Source organism: Engraulis encrasicolus, chromosome 6 (assembly GCF_034702125.1).
Source record: "Engraulis encrasicolus isolate BLACKSEA-1 chromosome 6, IST_EnEncr_1.0, whole genome shotgun sequence".
Lineage (NCBI taxonomy): Eukaryota > Metazoa > Chordata > Actinopteri > Clupeiformes > Engraulidae > Engraulis > Engraulis encrasicolus.
Window position 1 is genome coordinate 18,787,391 of NC_085862.1, and position 22,500 is coordinate 18,809,890.

The 22,500-nt window shown below is 40.7% G+C and overlaps 2 protein-coding genes across 3 annotated transcripts in view; both read left to right on the forward strand.

The window, feature by feature from the left end:
• lhx9 (LIM homeobox 9) overlaps positions 1-7,784 on the forward strand; it is a 31,724-nt gene extending 23,940 nt beyond the window's left edge. Inside the window, exon 6 of the mRNA XM_063200829.1 lies at positions 7,720-7,784. Coding sequence (XP_063056899.1) covers positions 7,720-7,740 — 21 coding nt within the window. The 3' untranslated portion in view covers positions 7,741-7,784. The remainder of the gene's footprint in view (positions 1-7,719) is intronic.
• Positions 7,785-11,900: 4,116 nt separating this feature from the next.
• The window catches only part of nek7 (NIMA-related kinase 7), a 142,686-nt gene continuing 132,086 nt past the window's right edge, over positions 11,901-22,500 (forward strand). The window contains exon 1 of one of the 2 annotated variants that reach the window (XM_063200835.1): positions 11,901-12,416. The gene's annotated coding sequence lies outside the window, so the exon portion shown is untranslated. The remainder of the gene's footprint in view (positions 12,417-22,500) is intronic. The other variant, XM_063200834.1, reaches the window with a different exon arrangement.

Here is a 22,500-nt window from a genome sequence, read left to right on the forward strand (position 1 = left end):
TTTTGACATATTTGAGGGTCCTTGGTTCTGAAAAGATTGAAATCCAATGTTAGTCGTTTGCCCATTGTCACCTACTCCTGGCCTCCTAAAAAGGATTAAGTCATATAGTTTAGCTTCTGAGTGACATCACTGTATCCTGTGTCCTAGAAAGAATGATACTTCAAGGAGTTTGGTATGGACTTCAGACTTATTCAGAAAATAAGCAATCAGTTAATCAAACATCACATGACAGCTTTCAGCTTGTCTCACAACAATGTTTGATGACCTCTGTAGGCTCTCCTAAAAAGAATGGGCAATTACTCAATATCCTCATCTCATGATTGTCACATGGGGTCATTGGGCCTACTCAATGGTTTGAGTGCCCATCAACAGAAAACAAGACACATTTATTTTAATGTTTTAATTATACCCAAATATTGTAGAATTTCCTTGCAAACACAAATGAATTAAGCCAATGCATTAATTTTTAGCACCTCAGAATCTAGCCTATTTTCCAACAACACTCACAGGACTTAAAGGGACACTGTGCAGGAAATGGTCAAAAAAGGTACTGCAACTATGCTGCTCATTGAATGAATACTTAGAATTTGATGCTGGTGGTAAGTATTCATGAAAAAGGTAACATGATTAGTGAATGGGCAGCATGAATTCTGGAAATAAACAACTAAAAATCTCACACAGTGTCCCTTTAAGACTGACTGTGTGTTTTCTGCATGTCATCATGTACTACCCTCTGCTTCTACACGACTGTATTAAACTCTGCTCTGCTGCTCTGCTGCAGTGTTACAGCTGAACTGATTTTGTCATGTCTTCTCAGCCCTCTTGCTCACCTTTTCTCTGTAACAAAGTGGCCAGTTAGCACTCAAAGAAAGGCTATTGGCTGCATAGAGCTTATACTACTGTTGGTATATACTGTTTACATGGCACAGACAAACTCTAAAGGATGAACTCAGATAATGACAGAGGTGTGTGTCAAATGTACAAGTAAAAGTAAAAAGAAAGATACACAGATTTCCTTCACAATCAGCTGACTCTGCACTGGTTGGATCAAGTTTGTGGTGGGTTCTTGTTAGGTTTTTAGTTTTAATTCAGTTTTTTTTCAGTAACATCACTGCCTATCTATGCCATTAGGTACAATGGGGTAAATGGTGTAAAACCTATGTGATATAGTGTTGTACTTACACCATAAATTTACTTTTGACACCTCTGGTTAATGATGTGAACTGTCTGTCCATTACAGGCGAGTTCTGAGTGCTTACCCTCTCTGGCCACTAGGATCCTCTATGTGGTTACCACAGCACTCACATCCACAGGAAGTCAGCACTTAAAGAAAAGCAGACCTTAAAAGACGTCCCTTTTATTTACAAGACGTCATTGCTGTCAAAGATGCACAACAGGGATGCAGACTTCATTATAGCCGATGGAATTTATTTTAATTTTAACATAAGACAAAACACCAAAATCTTTTTTATTGTAATGTAAATGTAATACAATAATATACAAATGTAATATCATATTTATAAAATATGAATAATGATATGGCATATGAGTATTGTACATATTAAGATGACTATATGATAGCATGATATGCAGGCCTATATAATATACTCATGAACGGCCATCCGGGTACTTTGCTCCTAAATGTGCGTTACGCCCCTTTATGGGTGAAAACAAACCGAATGTCACATCAACTTACATGCTACATCGGCTACCCTAAATGAACACAGTACATGCTTCAGTCACGGCTGTTTGGGAATATTATTTGAACTGCCGGCAACACAACACATACTCGGCATGTTGCGCGTGAATAACGCTTGTCTACAGGTCCTTATCTTTCGTTTATTAAACCCCAACACCACCAATTGACTTGCATTGCCTGTTTTCCCCCACAAATGGCCGTAACGCACGCCGTTCATGAGTATAAGTCTTGTGGGACATCGGCGGGCCTGATTGAATGGGCGGGCCTGATTGACACATGGGTGGAGTCAGACACTCCCCAGCCAGTCTGTGGATAGACAATAAGCACAATGAATACAAGGATGAACAGTGTGTAATAAATAGCCTTTTAAAAGCCTGAAATCATCCAGAAGCAAGTATGTAATAATACATAGTGGTGCTAATAAACACATTTAAGTAAAAAACCAAGGAAATGCTGTTTCAATTCAAAATAGAGTGGGCAGTTAGGAAAACTAGGAGTCTGTGGAATTCATGCACATGGCATTCGGTTTCAGAGTGTGTGACACATTAGTTTAGTTGGTGTGTTACCCAAAGGGTGTATTGAAGGGTCTTGGCCAAAGTGTTCGTACTATGCCACCTGTGGCCTTGCACTACAAGACATAATTGTACCAAAGTCTTTCTCAGACCAGGTCTTAGACAAGAGGGCTCTCCCACACAGGTAAGTGAGTAAATATAGAGATTTTGAGAGATGAGGTTTTGGTCAAAATAACTCTCATTGTCATTGTGACACAGCACTCCACAGCACACAGTGCTCACTGCACACAACGGAATTGTATTTATACCTCACCCATACAAGCAGTGCAGCGCTACCATGCTCAAGGCACCTCATTCATGGAGGAAGAGGGGGGAGAGCACTGGTTAATTACTGCCCCCACCAACCCCCACAAGATGAACTTTCATTACTGAATCAATAAAGCACACAAAGTTATGGCGACAGTAAACAGAAAGAGCAGTGGAAACATCAGTCTGCCATCCAAAAAAACAAAACTAATTCTACTTTAGTTGTCTTTGTTTCAGTCCAGTGCAATAAAGATATGCATCACAGCATCACAGAAAGGTTCTGTTACGTGGTTTGATGAGGCACAAGGTGAGTGACTTAGTGTTCATGTGTGTTTTTTTTTGCTAATTCGTTTAGGTAAGTATGAGAGTGGCAAGGCAGCCACTTCACTATTTGTCCATTCTAATCCCACATCTGTGCTGTGAATGCGTGGACCACATATCTAGTGTTTTAATACATTTCCCCTCTGCTTTGTACTGTAGGTACACATTCAACATGGTTTACATGGAAATGTTCAGCGATAGGATTATTAGCATCTGTTCATGTTAACATTTAATTTACAATGTAATCTGGCCCAGAGCCAATCTCTCTGTCTCTCTCTGTCTCTCTCTGTCTCTCTCTGTCTCTCTCTCTCTCTCTCTCTCTCTCTCTCCCTCTCTCTCTCTCTCTCTCTCTCTCTCTCTCTCTCTCTCTCTCTCTCTCTCTCTCTCTCTCTCTCTCTCACACACACAAACAAGGCCAATCTCTCTCTCTCTCTCTCTCTCTCTCTCTCTCTCTCTCTCTCTCTCTCTCTCTCTCTCTCTCTCTCTCTCTCTCTCCCCTTCTCTCGCATTAAATATGATGATGACCTCATGGTGGTGCGATGTGTTCTATAGGTATTTGTCAGTGCCAGACCGGTGTTGAGGCAACACCACTTTCAAAGGGCACAGACACGAAAGACAGCCGACTAAAAATATAAAGACGTATCACTCCTGAGTCCCGGGAGCAGGAGCCTATACGTCTGTGTGCTGTCCTTTGTATGATGTGCTGTGCTGTGTGTGTGTGTGTGTGTGTGTGTGTGTGTGTGTGTGTGTGTGTGTGTGTGTGTGTGTGTGTGTGTGTGTGTGTGTGTGTGGGTGTGTGTGTGTGTGTGTGTATGTGTGTTCTGCTATACTGTGCTGTGTGTGTGTGTGTGTGTTGTCCTGTGGGACTAGATAATACACCTGACTCAGGTTTTCCTCCCCTGGGTACCTGCTACCCAGACCTACAGGCTACCTGGAGGAGCTGGTGTGTGTGTGTGTGTGCGTGCGTGCGTGCGTGCATGCGTGCGTGCGTGCGTGCGTGTGTGCGTGTGTGTGTGTGTGTGTGTGTGTGTGTGTGTGTGTGTGTGTGTGTGTGTGTGTGTGTGTGTGTGTGTGTGATGACTCAGGTCTTCCTCCCCTGGGTCTCTGCTATCCAGTCCTACAGGGTACTGGCTGGTCTGGTGGTATTTCACTGCTCTACTGAGCACAGGTTGGGAAGTGTTGCAAAGGTGTAATAAAACGTACCTCGACAAATAAAATATTGCTGAATAAAGCAACCTGTAATGCTATGTAGAGCAAATTATAACACTACAACACATGCATAAATTTGCTATTATTGTGTCTGCACCTATCAATGATTAATGCAAAAGTATAAAAGTGCATGACATGACTTATACATAGCTCATGACATATACACATACTATGTAAGTAGAAAACATGACTAATGAGCTAAATTGTGACGTAAACTATTACATTACATTACATTACATTAGGCCTACATTACACTTAATGGACACTTTCATCCGACGTGACTTTTGACGTGACTTGTTGTAATTTACAGGGTATTGGTCACAGTCCCTGGAGCAATGTGGGGTTAGTGGCCTTGCTCAAGGGTACTTGAGCCGTGGATGTACGTGTCGGGAGAGACAAGGGTAGGATGATTCAAAACTCTTAAAACCACTGCCCTAGCGGCTGCCCACAAACTTACTAGCTGCTGAAATACTCAGCACTGTCATACAAATGTATTGTAACAACATGGCCAGCAATACATGATGAAATGCGCTCATGGATGTGTGAAACAGCATAATAGCTGCTATTCACAATGAATCAACAGTACCGGATGTCAGTCAAGATTCTCATTCATTCATTCCTCCATTCAGGTCCCGTCCCCTTTCATATTATCGAGACATTAAAGTGTTTCTTACCCTATGATCCCTTAATATGCTCTACTATACATGACTCCTGGCTGAAACCCAGCCTCACCTTCTTTTCAACAAACACAAACGCACACATACAGACACACACGCACGCACGCGTGCACGCACGCGCGCTCACACACATACACACACACACACACACACACACACACTCTTCTCTCTCTCTCTCTCTCTCTCTCTCTCTCTCTCTCTCTCTCTCTCTCTCTCTCTCTCTCTCTCTCTCTCTCTCTTACTTCACACTCTCTCTCTCTCCCTTTCTCTCTTTCTTCACACACACACGCACACACACACACGCACACGCACGCAGACACACACACGCACACGCACGCACGCACGCACGCACGCACACACACACACACTAAAACACACACACACACACACACACACACACACACACACACACACACACACACACACACACACACACACACACACACACACACACACACACACAGAGTCTTACTTCACATACACTTTTGTCTGATCTGCAGCAATGTTGCGGCGCGGTCGTGTGATCTGAGGGGTGATTATGGTATCAGAGTGCGGCCTTGTCAGGTGTCACTAGTGAGGGCGCACTACAGTATGAAGTGGAAGGTCAGTCGTCGTGGCTAACCTCCACACTTCCTGCCTTTCAAGTGCCCAAAAAAAAGGTTTCAAAGTAAAAGCATTAATATTTCAAATAATGTGATGGAGGGAGATGTATAATGTTATAATTCATTCACAATGTTAATAGTAGAAGAGTGTAGAGGTAAGACTATGTAGAGATCTGAGGGAACTGGGGAGGAATATGACAATAACTGACAGTATATGAAGTTGAAAGTAATTGTTATAAGCAACTGGTGGACTATCAGTGTGTGAAATAAAAAAATGACAAACTGGAACCCTCTGTTAAGAACAGGAACTCTCTAATAAGAACAGGTGTAGTCGGATAGTATTTCCTACCCAGTCTTAATGGCTGTGCACCCAGTAGAAGACACAAACGCTCTCCTCTGCTGAAATGCCTAGGAAAAAAAATCATTCAACAGTTTTTTTTCCCCCTCGAAGGACTGCAGACTGTTTCCCCAAATCTCGACAGAAATCATACGCATCTCCTCATTAGTGCAATGCAGCACAAAAAAATGCATGCAGGTGTTTTCTCCACAGTCCTTCAGGCACTACGAAATATAACAAATAAATAAATAAATAAACATGTAAATAAATAAATAAATAAAAAGAGAGCGCTACATGGAGTCGCTGCATGTGTTACAAACCCATATCCTATCCACCCACGCCCGCCCGCCCGCCCGCCCGCCATCCCGCCCGCCATCCCGCCCGCCTGCCATCCCGCCTCCCTTTATGTATTTGCATGCCGATCTTGTCTAACAAACGCCAAATAACACACACTAAAGTCGAACAAAGCCACATGACACACACCAAAGTTCCGGGTGAATAAGACTAGAAGTCAATCTATGTTCCCAGAAAAAAATCTCAAATGAGATGACAAGAAACAGCCCAAAAAAAGAGAGGCACACAAAAAAACTACCTTGGAGCAAAATAAACAAAATCGCACACACACGCACACGCACGCACACACACACACACACACACTAAAGTTTGATATTGGTTTTTATGCAAAAAAGCAATTGTATGCTACTTTTAGAACAATAGATTCTACGAGGCTATTAAACAAAATTCAGCAAAACAGACGAGGCACATCAGTCAGTCGAACCAGAGGCTGCGCGCTCAATATCACACACAATAAACACACACACACACACACACACACACACACACACACACACACACACACACACACACACACACACACACACACACACACACACACACACACACACACACACACACACACACACACAGCATGCTCCTGCTGCCTGCCTGAGTTTGCCGCTCTCCCTGCAGTCTGATGCGTGTGTGTGTGTGTGTGTGTGTGTGTGTGTGTGTGTGTGTGTGTGTGTGTGTGTGTGTGTGTGTGTGTGTGTGTGTGTGTGTGTGTGTGTGTGTGTTTCATCCCCACCCGTATAATTATTCCCTGTGAAAGCTGAAATTTGAAGATACTAAAGACAGTCCCTGCCTGTCATGGTGCTGCCATTGATCTTATTGAAAGGCAGCGTGGGCGTAAGGGGAGCCCCATATAACTCCTCTCGCCATTAGCCTACCACGCAGTACACACACACTCATACACACATATGCATGCACGCAGACACACACGCAGCAAGCACACACACACACATATCAGCACGCACACGCATGCATGCACACACACACCGGCACAGGCACACATACACACACGCACACACACATATTCACACACATACACACAGCACGCAGCGGCATTATTCACCAACGGAATTGACAGATTTCCCGCAGACATTTCTTTTAATCTTCAACTGTTGTTCAAGAAAAAGACACAGAGTGCGGGGAAGAAAGGAAGGAGGGAGCGAGAGAGGAAGGGAGGCACAGCATGCATTACCTTTCAAATATCTGCATTTGTGCAAAAGGTTAACACCCCAAACCTGTGAAGTCTGAGGCAAATATGCTGAAATATGCACACTTGTTGATTATTAGCTTTAACGACCAGGAAACAAAACATACATCACTTCTGATTATTATTATGGAATGAAAACATGAATCCCTTTTCATGAATATTATGGAAATAAAACCTACATCACTTTTCATGATGAGTATGGAATGAAAAAAACCTACATCACTTTTCATGATTACTCTTATGAAAACAAAAGCCCCCCCCCCCCCCCNCCACACCACACCACTCGTCTACGTGTTAACTATTAAATGTGTGTAGGTAATTTGATCCGCTTCCTTTTTTTCATTATTCATTATTCATGTCAATTTTGCAGATCATAAAGGATTACAGAGGGAGCGGCAAAGACATATAGGCCTATAGATTGACATGTACATAGTACATACCATAGCATACCATGTACCATAGCATACCATGTATAGTAAGAAAGGCTTTGTCTTAAAACAGATGAAGACAGAAAACCAATAGCACCATCTATACGAGGGAGCTGCCAAGCAGAGTGTCCAGAGAGGACCAGGAGGAGCAAGGACATTAGATTAGGTGTCACCAACGTGGTGCCCGCGGGATCCAGGTAGCCCTCCAGGAGCTTCTGAGGTGCCCACAAACAGTGACGACTGCAAGATTTTTATGTTTTTAATGTAATGTTTTTCTTAATTTAAATATGAGATTATTTCCCTGTAACCTATTATCAAATTATAATTCAATCATATCGTGATGTGGGAATGATGTCAAGACATCAGTAGAGGATTTTGAACAAAAGTAGGCCTCGGGTAGCCCTCGGGTAGCCCTCGGTAGCCCCCAGACCCAGACAGGCATCAAGTGAACACTTTAAGGTGTTGTGTGTGTCACTCTCAAGGGAATGTGTTACCTGAGGGAAAGGTGTCGTTTCCTGATGCCACTGTCTCCTGATGTCACTATGTGTGTACTATTATGTATTATTCCCAATCTAAATAGCCTAAATTGCCACTGCTTCCTTCCTGTTAACTATTAATCCCAATCTGAGTACATTTCCACTGATTGCAGATGTCACTGTTTCCTCAGTGAGTCCTTAACTGTTCAATGAATCTAGATTACTAAAGAGTCAACGCATCGTCACTTTATTGTTGTTTGACTTGAAAAATAGCACAAGAGCTAGGCCTATTAGTTCTGTGTCACTGATTGAGGAATTGCCGGCATGGTAGCCTCCTGGCCGCTTCTGTATTGTGGGCTGCATGAATGGAAGTGTATTTTATGCATTAGAATAAAAGAATAAACAAGAATATACAAGAATAAAATTAATATAATTGTGCCATTTTACTCATGAAAAAACTGTATGAATATACTACCCACTGAATAGAAAGCATCCATTGAATACTGCATATCATGGCACATACCTGAGCATGTGGATGTATACTGTAGTCAGGGGTGATAGTGAAAAAAAATCCTGGGCCTGAACTTTTTCCCCTGCTCTAACGACGACGACAAGATACTGCATAGCGTTGTAACGTAGGCCTATTTTGACACATTATTCAAACATTTAATAGCCTGTGTATGACCATAATTCAAGCCTGATAGTAGAAGAAAACCCTGAACCTGTAACACTTTCTGAAATAAGAATAACCTAATGGCTAATTATTAGCAATGTTTTTATTTTTGCAAACTCTGTCAAGCCTGAAACCAGGCATGGAGCCTGAATACTATCAGCCCTGTGTAGTGTACAGTATATTACACATTTACCTGGAAGAATAACTAATAACTAAATAGACAGATGGAGAATATAAAACTTGAGGTAAGGTCCACATAATTATATACTTGCGTGTAATTCTACATTTCATGAATTACGTACTTCATCCTCACAGAAATAATTGTGTAACTAATGACCTCATGATACAGTAATTGATCAAATGAATACATGGCATATTAATGCTTCAGATTTTTGAGTCTGAGCATGCCAGAGTGCGGAGAGTATAACGTGCAGAGTCTGAATAAAATAGTGTAGAGAGTAGTGTGTAAAGATACTGATCTTAAGTTTATAATATGCTGGTCATAATTCTGGCTATATTGCACTTATTCATACTCAGATTAGTCATGCATACACATTTCAAAAGACTGATTGCTTTTAAGATATAACTCTGCAGCAGGGCTGGTTAGAGCATGCTATTTGAAAGGGAAGGACTGCATTAATGTATCACTCAGATGGAGGATGAAGAGGGGAGGGAGCCGCATGATCCACAACCACCCTCTGTCCAAAAAGATAACAGTTTTTATTGTCACTACAATTAAGTACAATATACAAGTGACATAGGCTATATGATAGATACTGTAATTATTTTAACATTAAGTTTACTTTGTTATTTGTGTTTTTTGTATTGATCTATTTTCATAAAATATTGTTTTTATTTCGCTATAGTGCCAGGTATAGTGCTCCAATTTCTCATTGTATGGGTACTATATTATATACTATACTACTATACATTCTGTAATTTTAATGCACTCTATACCAAAGTTCTCAAGGCATAGAGGAGTGATCAAATGCATATTTTTATATTTTAGACAAATTGATGATGTTTGATTTTAGGATAAATCATGTCAAAGAATCATTTCAAATAGTATGATTTAATTAAATAATATTAAGCTGATTGTAAGGGTTTGACTTTTGCTAATTCTCTCTTTGTCATAGTCATAGCTGCTCATCCACGCACAATTACAATCACATCACAATAACCACACAGTTGTCCCTTACTCACGTGAAAGCATCATCCACATACAAATAAGTCATCCCCACTCACACAATAGCATCTCTCACTCAGCAGTCATCTCTGCCCACTCAATAACATCATCCAAATATACAACACTCATCCCACACACAATGACATCGTCCACATACACATCAGTCATCCCTTACAGGCACACGTGGGCACACACACACACACACACACACACACACACACACACACACACACACACACACACACACACACACACACACACACACACACACACACACACACACAGAGCATTGTCCATGTATCCATCCACAGTCATCCTTGATAATAACAACAAATGCAAGCAAATGCTTACTGTCACATTGAAGACATCTGACAACAGTGGCATTGTTTTTATTGAGATACTCACAGAGATGTTTGGCACAAACAATTATACAACCCCGACATATGTAATTCTAAAATTGTAGGCTTCCCAAGATTGGAAAGAAGAGTTTATAATCTAACAGATGCATATCACTGACATATAAATAGGCACGTGCCTGTTCACCCATGGAACAATGCGAGTTAAAATAATGGATTGAAAAGAACTATGTTGTTTTCCCAAAAGCCATGGAGCGGTAGTCCTATATTAAATGTATATTCATACAGTAGGCCTATACATGCTCTGAACTCCCTATACATGCTCTAAAGAAACTCCAAGGTAACCCCTTGACCCCATGGACTTCATCTAACCCACTGCTGTGCACCATTAATATGGATGCTATTGAAATGCCAAATCTATGCTGTCCTTTCACACTACAATGCTTAATAAGCATGTACAGTAACCCACTGTGTATATGAAACCTTATTATTTCTTCTTTTTATCTTCTTTTTACTTTTTTTCTTGAATTTTTATGGCGCCTCTAAACTGGGGACCTTTCTCCCCTCTGTCTCGTGTTGCTGTTCAAGCGCTCATGTACCAGTGTTTCGCGTATGTTGTGAATATTCTATACATGTCTGGCCTGGAGAAGGAGCTGCAAGTGTTTTGATGTATTTGTGTATAGTGACATTAAAAATACATTGTATTGTTTGTACATTGTATCACTATCTATAATTAAATTGCATTGTATTGTATTGTATTGCATTGTATTGCATTGTATTGTATTGTATTGTATTGTATTGTATTGTATTGTATTGTATTCTATGGGGAGCAGGGTGCCACCAGGGTGGAAAATGGGCATTAGTAGGGCACAGGGATAATAATAAACTATAATAAACATGAATAGAAAAGCAAATCAAATAAACAGCAGACATTGTATGCCATCACAGGACCCTAAATATTTGTGGCCGGCCTGGCCGCCTTTGAGGATGCATGGTGGATTATGTTTTTTACACCACTGTGGTCATTTCTCTCTTCTGACAGTGACAGCCGTATCCATTGCGGTTTGGCCTCTGCTTTAGTATGTGATATGGTGGTGTTTGTTAATGCAAATGCTATGGAACCCTTGATGCAAATGTACTCCACAGAAAACACTTTTCCATCTAAAATAGAAATAGAAAATAGAAAGCATTATACGTCATTATAATGCATACACCATATAGCCTATGAACAGCATAGCTATATATATAAAAAAACATAATATATAGTCTCTATTATTATATAGGCTATTATACGTAAATTAGGCCTATATTATGTTGTAGGCCCCTATGCTATATTATGCAGTATCATATTTTTGAGAATTTTAACTTTTAACTTAATGTTCATTAAAAATATCTTTCTTTAAAGTTGGTGGCTTCTCTTCTCCTCATTGCAGATGCCTATTTGCGTAATCAGATTTGATTTTGTTTATTTTTCGGACATGCAGATAAATAACTTCAGAGGAATTTCGCTCCTGCTGCCACCTACTGTAATCCCGGACTCGCCGGCTGGTTTGCAACAGTACTCCAACTCTCGCACTGGAGTGCTACTTGACACTGAAATGCAATCCCTGTCGTCACGGGAGATTGCTTTTACACAATCAAACAGATTGTCGTCGGCTGCAAGGTACAGATGCCATCATAACAACTAGAAGATACCTAGAAAACTGGAAAGACAGAGGTAAAGAAGAACTGACGTTTATCAATTTCTGACAGCTGGCGACGGAATCTGACAGTGAAAGTTAACGACTGCAGTCCTCACCCCGCCCCTTTCCTCCGTCTGGGAATGCCTGGATGTTTACACTACTGCCAGTGGTCAGGAATGGTGAGCAGTTGAAGCAAAAGTGCTTGAGCTCATAGCCGCTTGCCCAACTAACTCGCTGACAACAGACGTCCTTTTGTCTTCTGTTCGGAGTCTGTTTGGAGAGGCCCTCGCACTCCCAGTGCCGCTCGACCTTGGCTCGAAAAGAGGCAAAAGATCCGCCATCATCACCATCGCAAACCCCCGATTGTGGAGGCACACAGCTAGGCTGCCACTTCCTGGTAAGAACACACTGCAATAGGAAAGTTGCTATTCGGCTAGCTAACTAGCCATCCCTCCCTTCAAGACAAATTGCATACAAATGATGCGCACGCTTTTCTTCTGCGTAATTTGTAGGTTTTGTTGATTACGCCTAACGATGTGACCTGCAAAAAAGAAGCCATACCATTTTGTTCAGCGAGACATGGTCTGTTAGATATCTGCGCACTTGAGCAAGTTTTCCCCCAACTTCATGAACTTATGCTAGCTAGCTAGTGAGTCAACTAAAGTTGCCAGCCTGCTGCGTAAAACCGATTGTGTTGGCTAATGGCTCAGTTGTCACCGTACTTGGGGGGAATGCTGTGCTTTTTATACCTACACAAGTATGATGTTGAGTTTGAATGCGGCTGTCTGTGTCAGTGTGTAACTTTCATACACTGTCATAGTGTGCTAGCATACGTTATCCAGCGGGCGTCCAGAGAGGGATTCCCTGGTGTCACCACTGACGTCTTGTTGAAAAGTTACTGTGTTGCGAAGTTGGGGGAACTCCTCATAGCGTGCGGGCAGATGTTATCGCATAGAACTATGTAGTTTATGTTAGGCCCACCTTTAGTAGCTGTCTGTTGCTATTTTTTTTTAACAATCCCATGCCATTCTCTTTGCGTTATATTCACACTAATTATACAATTGTAGGCCTATATGGATATGACATTGTAACCTATTGCTTCTTATTGTTTTCACATTATGTATATTGAATGACAGTTGAGTTATTGAATATGTTTGCATTTCTGCTCGACGTTGTTAAAAGTGTACACGTGGGTCATGCTCATCTGGCCTTGCAGTGGCAGTGAGTCATACTGGATTTGAATGATTGCCACACACTCTCACTATGAACGTGTCGCGGCCTGCAACTGCTAGCGGTGGATTAATGCAACAAGTTAACATTTGGGTTACTGTAAGGTCGCGCCTACAAGTGCCAAACCAAATTGTAACATTGTGTTATTATAACTTGCTATTTTTAATTACAGCCTGACTTCTTTTTGATCTTCCTCTCTGTTTCTCTACATTTTTTGGGAGAAATCATTGATGGTCTGTGTGCGTTTTAATCACCTGTGTTGACTGCGTATCTATTCTAATAATTTAGCCGTGGTAAATAAGCATTCTAATTCTGTAGTCTTTCTTGGGGCCCAAGTCAAGATTTGTCAGGGGCTTTTTGTGCCCAGAGCCCACCCTCTCCCTGTGCAGTACTCGGGGCCGGATTAAGATGGTGCTGGGGCCCCTAGGCTACAGCTTTATGGAGGTCCCCAAAATAAGGCAAATTTTGCTGCAAAATGACATAGCCAGCATCGTAATTCTGAGCTAGGAATTAAGAATGACATATTTGAAGATTAATTTTTCAATACTGAATCGTGTCACAATTCTGCACCCTCCACCCCCCCAAACTCCCCACCCCTCTTTGGCCAACCACCCCCTGGCTGATGGGGGGGCCCCAAGACTGCAGCCATATCTAGTAGCATGTGCATTAATTCGGCCCCGTCAGACCTAGCCTCTCTATGCTGATGCCTCTGCCATGTAATGTGTGAAAGCAATTTTCACTTGTGGCCACTAGTGTGATATGGGGCGTTATTACCAATGTCTATCACATGGCCTTTTGTATTGCACCTCTGTCTGGAACATTTTTTTTGTTTGTTAGAGTGGTGCTGGTGCAAAGGATGTGCTGTGTTGCGTTCACTTTCAAAGCGCAGTAAAAGTTTTCTAAACATAAACTGTATGACTTTATTTGCAAAGGAAATATTTATCTTCAAGTGTTTGAATGAGAGGACCTGGAATAAACCAAAATCATTTTATATAGCACTCCACAGATTGGTTGAGGAAATATTTGTTTTTATGGTGCAGGACAAAAAAAGCCAAAAGCCAAGGCTGAAAACAACCGCTTACATAAATCAACAGGGTGATTCTCACGAAACGCGCAACAAAGGTGTTTTGACAACCATTTTTTCAAAATGCTTTTTTGATTGAATTTCTTTTTGAATCAGTTACATTAAAGTGTACAGTTACTAAGCACAATAATATCAACTTACCTGACAACTATTTAAAACACATTTTCTAACGTTTTAAAAGTCCATGTCTGCGAAAATGCTCATTACCGCAATTTTTTCTTTCATGAAATGTATTAGGAAACTTAATTGTTCTTGCAGTTTTGTTCATTGAATATTGATAGTTGTACTAGGGGCTACATAAAACACTCAAAAAATATTTTTTTCTTATTATTGTAGTTTAAGAATTTTACCATTTTACCTCATTACCGCAATAGGATCATTTGTTTTCCTCTTTAATTTTAGAATAAATCAGTGAAAACCTACAATTTCGGTCCAAAAATATACTGAAGTGAAAGAAACATGAGAGATACTGTGTTCATAAAAAATATATATGAATACAGTTTTCCTTTAGTACTTTTTTTTACAATTAAGTGCTCATTTCGGTAATGAGGAATACGTTTCGGTAATGAGAATGAGTTTTCGGTAATGAGAATAAGGAGGAATAAATTGAACTAAAGGGAAATATTAGTAAATGATGTGATTTGTTATTATTATTAGCACAACGGCAGAGTCTCCAGGGCAGAACTAATCAAATGACACCTAATAATATGATAAATATATTCTATATAAAACCGTTCATTAAGCTACTGAAGGATATTGGGATTCAAGACTTAACCCAGCCAAAGACCATAGGTCAGGGGTGGGGAACCTGTCTCGAGGGCCATTTGAGGCCGTTTAATCAGGCCCCCGATATAAATTAAATGTTATGCATCTTCACATGAAATCTGACATATTTTGTAAAGGAATATTACATAATACATTTACAATACAATTAAGTTATATTCAGGGGAACTAGAGAAGGTGGGGTCTGTTTTAAAAGTGGCTGCCTTCAATATAGGCCTAATGTGCAGGGGGAAATCCTGGTTTGTGTTCTTAATACGGCTCTCTGAGAACTTTTATGGCCCTCAGATGAATTTGAAGAGGCCCCTCGAATGAAAAAGGTTCCCCACCCCTGCAGTAGGTGAAGAGGCGAGGCCCCTCCTGGGCACCAAAGTAACATCATAGTATAAGGGGTGAAGGCCAAGGGGTGCACTCTGAAGTTAAAGTTAGTCCATCATCAAAACACCAGAGGGTAGCCACCTGATGACCCCTGATACATCCCACTCCTCATCCCCACCCTGAATATAACATCACAACTCACCACTGATCTCTCCAGCCAAAAATCTATAGTGGATCAGAAATCTAAATCTTGTCATGAGAAGGAAAATCATGTCGCTGTGCGAGGTCGGGGACTGGACTTTTTTTTCTGACTCGGCGCGCACCGGCAAGTAGGAAGTAGGTAGTAGAAGGAACAAGAGATGACTAGAGTAGCTTGTATGGTATGCGGGTTCGGTACACCTTGGTTTTAGGGTCACAGTTCGGTACATTTTCGGTACAGTATCACCATAATGCTGTCCGGACCAAAGCCGGAATTCACAATGAACATTATGTGTTATGAAATATCACTGAACACCACTAACTGCTTGTGTTGCACATTGCACATCAATGGCAGTCATGGGTTAGGTCATCAGACTCCCGATTCCCGACCCGCCAGGTTGGTGGAGGGAGTAATTAACCAGTAATATCTCCCATCCTCCTCCATGACTGAGGTAGCCTGAGCATAGTACTGCTCCCGTTCGGGCACTATTGGGGATGAGGCATAAATGCGGGTGAGGCATAAATGCCAATCTGTTGTGTGCAGTGTTTATGTGTGTGCTGTGGAGTGCTGGATCACGACAATGGGAGTTGTAGTTTCCCAAGTGGGCTTTCACTTCACTCACATTTTTGAAAAAGAAAAAATGTTTGGTTTTCAGGACAATATCAGACATGCCCATAATTAGTATAGGGTGCATGAAACACAGAATTAAACCGTTGCAAAATCCTGCTCTTCTCTTGCAGTATTGTTCCGTTGCACTACCTTAAAGGGACAGTTTGGTCAATTTCAACATGCAGTTGTATTGCTCACGTTACCCTTGACTTGTCAGTACCTGGTGATGCCACATTTTTCGGCTCAGCCCTTTCCGAGATATGAGCAATTCTAATGGGGGCAGCGTTTGTTTACATTTTTAAAAAATGAAACATAGGCCAACTCTTAATATTTTCCCAAAAGGTACTGCTGTTTGCTAGTTGTCTGCTGATGTTTTATAACCTTTTGGATGTTTTTGGGAATAAATAAAAATGTTTTTTTGAAATGTAAACAAAGAGCTGCCCCCATTACAATGACCAGGATCTCGGAAACGGCTGAAGAAGAAGAAAATAAAATCTCAGGCACTGACAAGTCCAGGGTAGTGTGAGCATTACAACTGCATGTTGAAATTGACCAAACTGTCCCTTTAACTTCCTTGTAATTTTCTAGCATGTTTGATACTTGTCAAAGGGTGGCACAATAGACTTGGAATTTTGAATTGCTGTGAATGGGCATTTTCAGTTAAACCAGTGCAAAGTGCATTTTGAGGCTGTTTTGATCCAGTTGCCTTTCTACCTACCCAGGACATCAAGAACCCACAGCATGACTAAAAGATGGGTGCATGGGTGTTTGAGCATGGCTAAAGGATCGGAGTACGAACCTTGCTAAAGGCTGCAAACAACATGCATAAGCAGTTTCTAATTTGGGAAAGTGTAAAGGCAACTACAGCATTCCTCCAAATGTTTCTTCTTACTAGTTTTGATTGAAATATTCTAGAAACTGCTTCACACTGAATTCGCTAAAAACTTTCTATTCACTGCTATTTCAAATGCCAAGCCTTTTGTGACACCCCGAAGATTTTGGAAGGAAGTCAAGTTAGTAAGAAAGGATTAATACTCAAACCCACTACAAATGAGGGTATGACAACCAAACACAGAAAGCAAAAAAAACTGTAAATTTCTGGAAAAGCACATAGACTTGAAGTGAGTCGATTTTGTCTCCCAAACTTTTCCCTTTTTGCCATCTACGCAATCTGACAACTTCACTGCGAGTGCTGGCTTCGTTGTTTGCAATTCCCTTTGCATTGGGTGACATCACTAGGCAATTTGATCATTTTTTGCATCAAAAGACCACATTTCGAGGGTAGAAACAGCCAGAATATTGATTCATGGGTTGGCATGTGAGCAAGAATTAAGTTGTGACTTGCTACTCTCCATGAACTCTCACAACAGGGTTTCTGGTCCATAGTCGATTATTGTTCTTCCAAGAGTGGGACAAAATGCAAATGTTACCACAACATTAGCCAGAAAGGATGAGAACAGAAAAATGGTCTATGAACAACACCTATATGACCACTCAATTTAGCCTATGTAATGTATAGGGAGATGATCAATTTTACAGACAACCCCCATTAGAAGAAGGAACTATTGCATATGTTAGGCATTTACTTTTGCTTTGTTTAATTACAATATTGTATATCGAATATCGATTCAATACAATTGCATATTTCAACCTGAAATGCATGCAATTTCACTTAACACTTTCATCAAGTGCTTTAACTATAATTAAGTGACATAGTGACAATATTTATACTGCAAAAATATAATTTGTATTTAAGGTTGCAGTTGCATGTTTAAAAATGTACATAAATAAAAAGTGAAATACATATATGTCATGAAAATATATTCTAAATGTAAATCACCATAGAGTCTCATTACCGAAATTGACAATCCTCATTACCGAAAGGTACTAAAAACATTGCGGTAATGAGAATGTGTATTGCGGTAATGAGATGGCTCAACACAGTAATGCTAACTGTAACTTGAGTAATTATGACATAGCTATTTCATGACCATTGTTGAATTCTGAAAAGGAATACCCTATTACCAAGCAAGTTTAAAATGAAAAAATCTTTTTCATTTCGAAATATTGACTGATTTCGGTAATGAGAACCACTTTTGTCGTATTTGCATATTTTTGAGACAAATTGTGACATTTTACAGGCAAAAACAATAAGGCTGACTAATCATGTAGCCATCTTGAATCTCCTGTTAGAACAGAAGAATTGGAGGTAGTTTCAGCTCATATTGAAATTCTGATGGCTTTTAATTGTAGTTCTGAAATATCTTGCGGTAATGAGAAGAAAAACTTGGGGACACGATCTTTTCTTGAAATATTCATTAGTGTTCATTATTTAAATTGCCAACAAGGAACACTTAATGAAACTTCGGACATAGACTAACGCTCTTGTAGTGTCATTTATGTATTTTTTAATTTTTTATTATGTTTTTCCCCAATTCAAAGACCAGAAATTTTGGTCAGGACACATTTCGGTAATGAGAATTTACCTATAAAATGCATAAAAAGTGGAAAATAAAAATAATATTTTTTTAAATGAACTAGTGTGCCAGAAAGAACACGTCTTGCTCTACAGTCATGTATGTTATCAAAAGAATCCCTGTCATATTTAACCACTAAAAAGTCATTGCCATTGTTTTTTTTTAGCTTCGTGAGAATCACCCATCTGTTATTAGATGTCCTACCCTATACAGACGGTAGACATTAGGCTAAAATGCAGTCTTTTTGAATGAGATGAATATGACTTCTATTACATGGACGCAAATGGTAAACCTACTTTTTCTTCTAAAATGCCAGGGTATAATTTGGTTGTCATGTTTGTTGTGCAAATACAGGTAGGATACAGCATTCCCCATTGGTTCAAGGTCCTAAAGGAGGCTTATATAGGCCTAAGATTGGCTATAAAAGGCTCAAGGTTGGCTGTATAAGTCTTATATAAGGCTGGCATTTGTTTTTTCTAGGAACATGTAACCTGATGTGTCTGCAGCAGGCTTGATCTCCATTGTATAGGGAAGGTCTCCACACCTGAAACACGATAGCCATTTCTTCAGTGGTAGTTAATAGCCATTCCAAGCCAACCCTTGTCCTTTAGTGGTAGTGTGCTTACCCTTGTCTTTTCTTTAGGTCTTAAATATTTGAAATGTCAAAGTAGTCACCCACCAGACAAGATGAGAAGCACATTGAAATGCGTTCATTTACCATTAGACTACATGATGTTACATACACACTGATGTCAGCTAGAAGACTGGAACAGTAGGGGGTCATTTCACGTGAAATCAGACACTTTGGGACCCAACCGACACAGATTTCAATCATACTTGCTGTGCCTGTTTAATAGCAAGTTAGCACCCCAGAACTGCATTTTTGTGAATCTGACACCAATGTTACGGGAGAACCAGACTAGCAAAGGTTTACATGTGAGGGTAGGACACTATGCATTCAGCCTTGATTATATCAGTCAGTGTAAGAGATTGTTGGAAGTTAGCTTTGCTACTTATTGTTAGTGTGTGAGTATGTGCTTAGCTCTAGTGAGTACATGTGAGTGTGCACTACACAATGTAATAGGCTCTTGTTAACGCCAAAATGTACTGTATTGTTGAGTGTAGGATATTTGATTACTGTAATGTAGGCCTACTGTATTGTTGAGTGTAGAATACTGTACTGTACTGTACTGTGTTGACTATTTGCTGACTGTACTGTTAAGTACTGTACTGTTGAGTGTAGGATATTTGATCACTGTACTTTTGGGTGTAGGGTATTTGATCACTGTAATGTATGGCGCTGTGCCGTATTCTTGTGTGCAGGCTACTTGAGGGTAGGCCTATAGTGTACTGTGCTATTCAGTGTAGTAATCTGTGCATACTGCGCTATAATTTTGTGTGTGAGTACTAAACGTATATTATGCTGTTGACTCTGTGGGTGCATACTGTACTGTAGGATATTACTGGTCTGCTGAGTGCTGTGCAGCACTCTGACTCTCTGGCCCGTTTCCCCAACAGCCCCACAGGCCTCTGGGTAATTATAGACGGGAGTGCAACAGCACGTAAAATTCCACTAAATCTGCATGCAGTTTGCCAAACGTGACCGTCTCGTCTAGAGAGAGTCCGTTCTAGTCGAGCCTCAGTGAGCTATAGTGTGAAAGTGTTGGCCTATGACACCTCATCTCCCCCTTTACACACAACACACTCCCTTTAATGCAAACAACCAGACCAGAGGTGTCAAAAGTAAAAGTAAAAATAGAAACATAGTTTCCTTCTAACGAAGGTCACTTATCTGAGTAAACAGTAGACCTGTGTAATTGTCTTACGATCAGCTGACTGTGCGTTGGTTGGATCAAATTTGTGGTGGGTTTTCTACCTCATTAGGTGTAATGGAGTAAATAGTGTAACTATGCAATATCATGTGCCAGTGTTGTTCTTACACCATGAATTTGCTTGTACACTTGACACCTCTGCAAATAACCTGATATTTTTAGCAAACAAGAAGGAGACTTTTTTTATTTAATTCTGGAAGCCACAGAAATGAACAAAATGGATTCTGCTTCTTCAGGGTAACCCGTAGCAACTTTTCTGTATGCGTGGACATTCTGTGTTTGCTAGCGTGCCTGTTTGTGGTTCATGTTTCTTGATTACAGCTTCTGTGTTTACTCTGTGTAATGTGTAAGCTAATTTATTAAAGATGTCTTCCTAGCAGGCCCCATAGTTCCACCATAAGTATATTTGTATGGATATAAACACTGGAAACATTGTTAACAACTTCATTCGAGCGCTCGGACAATGTTGGCTGAATATAATTTGTTGACAAAGTCCTGAGTGTTTACTCCAGTCCATAGGCTGGCTACGTGTCATCCGTGTTGTATTTTTAGGAGCCATTTAGGAACATTTTGAACATACATGGACAGTGACCAGGGGTGAATTTCTCAAAACCAAAGTTGCTTACTACATTAGCTACTTCGTTGCTTTCAATGCATTTTCCCATTGGCAACTACCGAAGTTGCTAACAGGCTAATAACTTCCCTTTTGAGAAACTCACCCCAGAATTGTATAAAGTAAAAGTAGAACAGTAGAGGTATTCTTACAGATGTAATTACAACAATATTAAATTATCATGCCACTAGTGTTATTATTACATCTGTAAGAGTACTTCCACTTGTACTTTAATACGACTCTGACCGTGAAAGCTTTCTTTTTTCACTACACCACACTGCCTTTCATCCCATTGAGAAGACTGTGTCTCAACACGTGTGTCCATTGTTGAGACTGAGGATGTGAAAGTGACATTGTAAAAAAACTGATTGAGGAAGGCCCTGCTTCCGAAGCAGGAACTTGTAGTGATTTCATCTAAACTGAAAGATCTTAGGCCTGGTGCGTGCCTGAAAACTACATTTAACCTTTGGTAGTATGCACATAGGCAAGCTATAATAACTTTGAAACCGTCATGGTAATTTTAGATGTGTTATTATTTCTTTCTTTCTGCTCTCTCTGCATGTATGTGTGTGTTGTGTGTCCTCACGTACGTGGGTATGTATGTATCAAATTGAGACCATGATGGCGTCATGTGGTTGCTACACAGGCTGTGCTCCTGTGACTCACTTCCCTTGTCCCCTTGATATGGGTCACCACACAGGACACTGAGCCCTGGGCAGAGCAAACACCCCCCAAACACCCACAATCAGCTCTTCTCCACCAACCCACGGCCACATCAACCTTTATACTCTACTCTATGGTCCTAGAAGCCACAGCACCCCTTACCATGTGCTATACCCCAGTGTTTCTCAACCTTTTTTTAGGCGAGGCACCCTTTCAATTACTGACAATTTTCAAGGCACCCCTAAGCAACAAGCTGTAACCTGGCATCGCATAGGATACTACAAAAGCTTAGAAAACTACCACATTTGGAGACGTCACAAAACCTACATTCAAAGTTGACCAAAATATACTTTATTGTGCGTAATTGGCAGATGAAAGACTCCATTGAGCACTGACTAAGCAATACTTCATTAATTTAGACAAATATGTGTTAAATTACATAATTTATTTATCAGCCACGTTTCCGCGGCACCCCTGAGGGGGGCCTGCGGCACCCCAGGGTGCCCTGGTACCCTGGTTGAGAAACACTGCTATACCCCAACTCACATCACCCATTACTGTCCTCTTCTCCAGCCTACATCACCCATTCTTCTCCTCTCCTCCGACCTAATGAATCTCTTCCTCTCTCCCATCATCCCTCTGCATCCCACTCCCTCCCTCTCCTAAAATATTCCCA